Below are 7,524 nucleotides of genomic sequence, written 5' to 3'. Positions count from 1 at the left end.
CTCCTGCCTGAGCCTCCCAGACTGCTAGGGTTCCCCAGCCTGGAATCAAACTTGCAGTGCTCCTGCCTGAGCCTCCCAGACTGCTAGGATTACAGATTTACGATACCACACACAGCTAAGTCTTATTCTTTATTTTATTTTACTTTATTTTATTTCATTCTTATATAGCCTGCTACAAAGTTAGTACTTAACAAGAAATGTTGATAAGCAAGAAAAACAATGCATAATATAGAGAGTATTCTAAATACAGCCTATGTAATAAAATTCATTGTGGATTTTAATTTTTTTCCTTGAGACAGGGTCTCCTTATAGAGTCCCAGATGGCTTTAAACTCACTGTGTAGCCTAGGCTGGCCTCAAACTCACAGGGATCCTCCTGTTTCAGCCTCCTGAGTACTGGGTTTACAGGCGTGTACCAACACACCCAGCTCATTGTGGATTTTATTGATTGATTTTTATGTATTTAATACAGGGTCTACAAGGTCTCACTACACAGATCAGACTCATAGTGATCCTCCTGTTTTCAGCCTCCTAAGTGCTGGGATTACAGACACATGCCACCACACCCAGTCTTGAACCTGTTCATCTGCCTAAGCAGGTGTTTTAATCTGCCAAGCTATGTAGCCAGCCCTCATTGTGGATTTTAAATGCATGCTTCATTGACTGTATTAATCAATTCAAATTCTAGGAGCTGAAGCCAGATAGGTAGCACCTAAGCACAATCTCTACTTGAATGGCTGGGGCAAGAGGATTCCTTACACCCAAAAGTCTGAGACCACCCTGAGCAACACAGCAAGACATTACCTCAGGAAAAACAAAATAAAACAAACCAAAAAGCTGGGGTAATAGATCAGTAGAAAAATGTATGCTTAGCATGGAGAAGGCACTAGGTTTAATTCCCCAGCGCGCGCACACACACACACACACACACACACACAATTAATTACTATATTTTTAAATTACACAAGTAAATAATCGGAACATAATTTGTCATCATTATGCTTTAAAAGTTGGTTCACTAAATAATTAAAAATTCTGTAGGTTCTGTATTCTCCCTTCAGGCTCTGAAACTTCCTCATGCTAGAAAACACACAAAAAATAAATTTTCAAAAATAAATAAATAAATAAATAAATTTTTAGCCAGGTATGGTGGTGCACACCTGTAATTCTAGCATTCAAGAGGCTGAGGCAGGAGGACTGCCATGAATTCAACGCCAGCCTGGGCTACATAGTGTATTCAATGCTGTCCTGAACTATATAGTAAGACCCTATCTCAAAATTTTTTTTTCCAATGTACCCTTTAAGTTTCCATACTTTTGACTACCTATGTATTGAAATATGATGGGGAAAGCAGCTTAACTCTTTCAATGATCCAGTCTGCACACTCAGAATCTATAAGAAGCTACGGACATTTGCTGAGCAGCAGGAAAATGTGCAGTGGGGAAGATGGACATATTTTCTTAGTTTACACCATTAACTTTTTTTTTTTTACTTATTTATTTGATACAGGGTCCTGCTACATAGTTCAGACTCATAGTGATCCTCCTGTCTCAGCCTTCCCAGTGCTGGGATTTCAGGGGTGAGCCATCATGCCCAGTTTCAGGGCCAACATGTGCCTGGGGTTCTGGGCCAGCACAGCATGCAGTACCAGGGATTGAATCCAGGTCCTTGCACTTGCCAGGCAGGCGCTTATGCCACCAAGAGCTATCTCCCCAGCTCTAAACCATTAACTTTCTTAAAAAAAATAATTTTATTGAGAAAGAAATAGCAATGAGATAGTTTCAAAACAGGTTAGTAGTACAGTTACAATAATTAATACATTGCATATTGTTGTCTTTGTAGTAGTTATTCCTAGTACAAGATGCAGACATGATATCTTGTACCATTAACTTTTATCCTCATATTTTACACAAAATGAATTTTAGGCACTGCAGATAAAACTGAACTTTTCTGATTCATAAACTCAGTCTGCTTGTCAAATGAAGGAATAAAATCTATTGATCTTGCGTATTTTTCCTAATATCCCTTCAAACACTGATGAGGTACATACATGTAGTCAGCAGTGACGCTACATGAACAAGAAACCTTTAGCTCACAGTACTGAAACTCTTACATGAGAGGCAGCAGGACTAAAGGCAGCAAAAACCAGCAAGTAGACCTGGTTTCTCATCTCATGGGTATGGGGGTACACATCTGATTACCCTCACTGTCTCTAAAGTTCTTCAGCTTCTGAATCAGTGGGCATTAAATATAAATGTGCTGTGGTCACAGAATATTGAAGTCCTTGGATTAAGTTCTAAAATACTTTTTAATCTTTTTTACAGATAAAAGCTTTTTTTTCTTTTTGCAGAACTGGGGATTGAACTCAGGTCCTTGCACTTGCCAAGCAAGCACTTATTCTACCAAGCCATCTCCCTGGCCCTTTCTATTTGTTTTTAATGTTAATCATGTTCCTATCATTCAATTCTCAAAATATATAAAAATAAATTGTGTTTTCACTAACTGTAATTCATTTTTTTCTCTTCAGCAAATATTTATTAAATGCATACTATATACAACAGTACCAGAAATTATTCCTACAATAAGACAAGTGCCTGCTTATTTACCTCAGGCAGTTAACTGAAAAGTTAATTTTTGTTCCACAACTGCTAATCTAAACCATGTTTAGGGTGAAAAGCAATTTATGTCTTTACAGCCTCTATAGAATCTTGAAAGAAGAAAGGTTAGTAAACATTTAACTTTTTTAGGTATTTAGTACAGGGTCTCACTACACAGATTGGACTTGTAGTGATCTTCCTGTTTTCAGCCTCTGAAGAGCTGGGATTATAGGTGCATGCCATCACACCCAGTTTTGATCGATGTCTCAGTGTGCCCCAGGGTCGGGGCCAGTATAGCATACTGGGGATAGACCTCAATCCCTGAGTCTGCCTAAGTAGGCGCATTAATCCCTGAGCTATCTGGCTGGCCCCTAACATTTAACTTATTCTTATTCTTATTCTTATTCTTATTCTTATTATTATTGGCAGAATCAGGGATTAAACTCAGGCCCCTGCACTTGCTAGGATAGCGCTTATTCTACTGAGCCATCTTCCCAGCCCCTAACCTATTTTTTAAACTGGGTTAATACAGCCTTCCATATGCCACGTTTTCTACTGGTAAAAAAAAAAAAATAGAATTTATTTTTTATAATAGGTAAAACATTTCTCTATTGCTTTAATACTGAAAGCAACAAAGCTTAGAAATTCCATCAGAGTTCACATTTTAATTTCCTCTAGAGAATGGGAAGTAAATCCTTTTTTCTTAATGTAAATGACAGGTCCAGCATATCTAGGTTGAATTTTACCTCTATACTGAAATAGCCTCTGTCCACATAGTCACCCAGAAAGAGGTAGCGTGTGTTATTAGGTGATCCCCCAACTTCAAACAGCTTCATCAAGTCAAAGAATTGTCCATGAATGTCTCCGCACACTAGGCAAAAAAATGACATGATATCAGATGAAAAACTATGTCTTTAAAAAAAAGGTCACACATCAATAGAATCATAGCTTACCTTTTAATTTAAATCATATTAGTTTTTGTTTGGACTGCATAGAATCATAGTTGATTGTGGGTACTAAAGAAGTTCTACTGGAAATATTAGACATTCAAAATTGTAGGGAACAAAAAACATTCTAGCTGATCCTGAGGCTGTCTCAAATTGCACCGAAAAATGACATCACATTTTAGTTATTTGTAATGTAATCATTTTTCATAATTAGCTCACATTTAAGCACCACCACAAAGATACTATACATACCTGTGACTGGCGCGTCCACTTCTATCATAGTCTTCTCTTGTCTCAGGATAGCAGCCCCATCATTGATTATCTTTAAAGCTACATCCTCTTGTAGTTGGCCTTCCTTGATCAAATGGTTTTTCAAAATATCAATTTTAGGTTTCCCATTCTCGAATACTTCTTTCAAAGTAAGTCGGTGAGTTGGAGGAAAAGGGACAGCTAGGAAGAGAAAAAATAATTTAAAATAATCTAATGTATATGTCACAATTATGAACACATTTCTTTTATGTGACAAATTAAATCTAATAAATCATAATTTCATATCCGTTATCCTAGAACTATGTGAGGAAAAATTCTAATATACTATCTATCCTAAGTATCAATTCTAACATTTGAAAAGTTGACAGCTCCTAGCCTTCCAAGGTCAATTAAGACTCAGGACATGAGAACTTGTACTGTAACATCATGTAACTCAGTTGTTTCCCAAATTTTCTGATTAAGGAGATTATGGGGCCAAAGAGGAAAGTGATTGATGATGTAGAGTGTGCCCAAGGAGAGTCACATGGAGAGAAAACATTCTCTCAGGCTTTCACAGAGAGCACATGGCCAAGCAATGGCTGTGACTCATTCACATGGCTGATACTGACAAAGGTTCTACAATCAGAGGTACAGGATCTCAGGATAAATCCTGAGGGGACTTGACTGACCTTATCAGATCCAAAAGCTACAATTCTTGTTACATAGGTCTTGGTCTTAAGCATCCAGCAGAAAAGTATAAAAATGAAGTATAAGAAGTAAAGCCATGATGTTATGATGAGCTGTAGGGGACTCAGGTCAACAACTTCTGACATTGCCAGTCAAGTGGAAGACCCAATACTATTATGGACTACTGGACTATTTTGGAATATTTTGCTGAGTTCACACATCTGTAATATTTAAATAACGGAACTAAACAAAAAAAGGGGATACAGATGAATGACCATTTCGTATCTGTGTATTCAAAATGGTTAGGATAGATATATAGCTACATTGTCTTAATTCAAGGAATAGAGGGATTTGTTGTAATAGTGTTTGTAAATAGGATATCATGTCTGCATCTTGTACAACAAATAACCACTAGGAAGACAGTATGCAATATGTTAATTATTGAAACTGTCCTACCAATTTGATTTGAAACTTTCTCATTGCTATTTATTTCTCAATAAAATTATGGAAAAAATTATCTAAAAAATAAATAAATAAAATTTCAGAGTGCATATAAAAAAGTTGACAAAGTCAATCATTTTACAAATATGTGTAAGTACAAATTATAATGTTTTATATACAAACATGAAAGACTTGAAGCTGATTCAGGGAACAAGCTTAAAGTATAATAAAGTATTGGAGAACGATGTATCTTTATTTTTCCATAGAAAAGGTGTTAAGAATAAGAAATAAGGCCATGCTGTTAAGTTGAGCTGTGGGGGACTCAGGTCAATAATTTCTGACATTGCCAGTTAAACAGAAGACCCAACGCTATTATGGGCTACTGGACTCTTTTGGAGTATTTTGCTGAGTTTACACACCTATAATATTCAATAACGGAACTTAGAAAAAATGGGGCATACAGATGAATGTCCATTTTGTATCTGTGTATTCAAAGAGGTTGGGATAGATATATAGTTGCATTCTCTTAATGAATAGAATGATTTGTTCTAATGGTGTTTGTAAATAGGATCACAAGTCCGCATCTTGTACAGCAATTAACCACTAAGAAGAATATATGCAGTGTATTATTTGTTGAAACTGTACTTCCGATTTGATTTGAAACTGTCTCATTGCTATCTGTTTATCAATAAAACTTTGAAAAAAATAAAAAAAAGAAAAAGAAAAGGTGTTAAGAATAAAACTAGAAGGGCCAGCCAGATAGCTCAGTGGATTAAAGCACCTGCTTAGGCAGACCCAGGAGCTGGAGGTTGGATCCCCATACCTGCCTTGCTGGGCCCATCCCCAGGGCATGCTGAGACAGGGATTGAGACAGAGCATGGTGGTACACATCTGTAATCCCAGCACTTGGGAGACTGTGAACAGGAGGATCACTACAAGTCCAATCTATGTAGTGAGACCCTGTAGACACGGTTCTAAATACATTAAAAAAATAAAGCTGGGGGCTGAGGAGACAGCTCAGAGGTCTAAGTATCTGCCTGGCAGGTGCAAGGACCTGAGATCAATCCACAGTACCATATGCCATGCAATGCCAGCCCCAAAATCAGGCACAACAGTGCATGCCTGTAATCCCAGCACTGAGGAGGCTGAGATAGGAGGATTATTAGGAGTCTTAACTGTGTAGTGAGACCCTTTATCAACAAGAACAGGGTCTGGGAGATAGCTCAGTACAATAAGTGCTTGCCTGGCAAGCACAGGGTCTGAGTTCAATCCCCAGTACCACAAAAACAAAAACAAAAACTAAACAAGAACAATAAAAATTAAAAATTAAAAAAAATAAAGATATGATGGTGCCTTTAAAAAATTAAACTGAGGTTAGGAGTTTAGCTTAGTGGTAGGTAGGGTATTTGCCTAGCATGTTTGATCTCCAGCACTAGAAAAGAAAGAGGAAGGGGAGAAAGGCAGAAATGGAAAACAGTGGTCCAAACCTGTAATCCCCTCTACTTGAAAGGCTCAAACAGGAGGACCACAAACTCAAGGACAGCCTAGACAATTGAGCAACTCTGTTGCAAAATAAAATCTAAAAAGGGTCAGTGGTTTAGCATGGTGGTACACGCCTGTACCTCCAGCTCTTGGGATGCTGGAGCAGGAAGAGTGCCATGAATTTGAGGCCAGCATTCAATGCACAGCAAGTGTCTCAATAAATAGTATTTTCTCCCCCGGTACTGGAGATCAAACTCAGGACCTTGCTTGTGCCAGGCAGGCACTTATACTGCTGAGCTATCTATCTCCCTGGTCTGTTTCAATCAATCCAAATAAAATAAAAAGGGCTAGGGATTTAGCTCAGCGATACTGCTTGCCCATCATGCACAAGGTCCTGGGTTCAATCCCTAGTACTATAAAATCATCAAAATTGCCATGCGTGGTGGCCCACACCTGTAATTCCAGCACTTGGGAGGCTGAGGAAGGAGGATCATTGTGAGTTCCAAACCAACCTGGGCTACAAAATGAGCTCAAGGCCAGTATGGTGAGACCCTGTCACAAAAAGACCCCAAAAAATCAAAATTACTACCTCTTCCTCCTTTTTTTCCTCCTCCTCCTCCTCCTCTTCCTTCTTTCCTCCAGAACTACTCAGTTGTAATCAAAGTACAATTTGCAAAGAAACACATTTTCCTTATATATTATAAAAGTAATGTAAATAGAGACGACAACCTGAAATGCTCTAAAAGAAGTAATTCAGAAAAAATTTCCCTTCCCCTCAGGTTCCTCAGTTGCAGTTTACTTAAAACAAAATGAATAAAGCAAGTCAATTAGTTAAATGAAAGCAAAACCACAGTTGAAATGGAATGAGCAGGTTATGTTCAAGTAAGGAAAAGGAGAACAGTGGAGTCAGGAAACTAAGAGAAGCAACATGTGGCATAGAAAGTTTTAAGAGTCCTAAATTTTTATTTTTTTTTATTTATTTTTTTCAAAGTTTTATTGATAAACAGCAATGAGACAGTTTCAAATCCAATCGGAAGTACAGTTTCAACAAATAATACACTGCATATATTCTTCTTAGTGGTTAATTGCTGTACAAGATGCGGACTTGTGATCCTATTTACA

General features: G+C 37.7%; 1 protein-coding gene across 1 annotated transcript in view; it reads right to left on the bottom strand.

Annotated features, from left to right (window-relative positions):
• Positions 1-7,524, bottom strand: part of Ppp3cc (protein phosphatase 3 catalytic subunit gamma) — a 103,929-nt gene that overhangs the window by 66,255 nt on the left and 30,150 nt on the right. The window contains exons 2-3 of the mRNA XM_023714624.1: positions 3,796-3,993; positions 3,343-3,467 (exon numbers count right to left, since the gene is read on the bottom strand). Coding sequence (XP_023570392.1) covers positions 3,343-3,467; positions 3,796-3,993 — 323 coding nt within the window. The remainder of the gene's footprint in view (positions 1-3,342; positions 3,468-3,795; positions 3,994-7,524) is intronic.

The sequence above is a fragment of the Octodon degus genome, unplaced genomic scaffold, assembly GCF_000260255.1.
Source record: "Octodon degus isolate 3935 unplaced genomic scaffold, OctDeg1.0 scaffold00036, whole genome shotgun sequence".
Taxonomy (NCBI): Eukaryota; Metazoa; Chordata; class Mammalia; order Rodentia; family Octodontidae; genus Octodon; species Octodon degus.
Note: the sequence above shows the minus strand (reverse complement) of the source record. Positions and strands in the feature narration are given on the sequence as shown.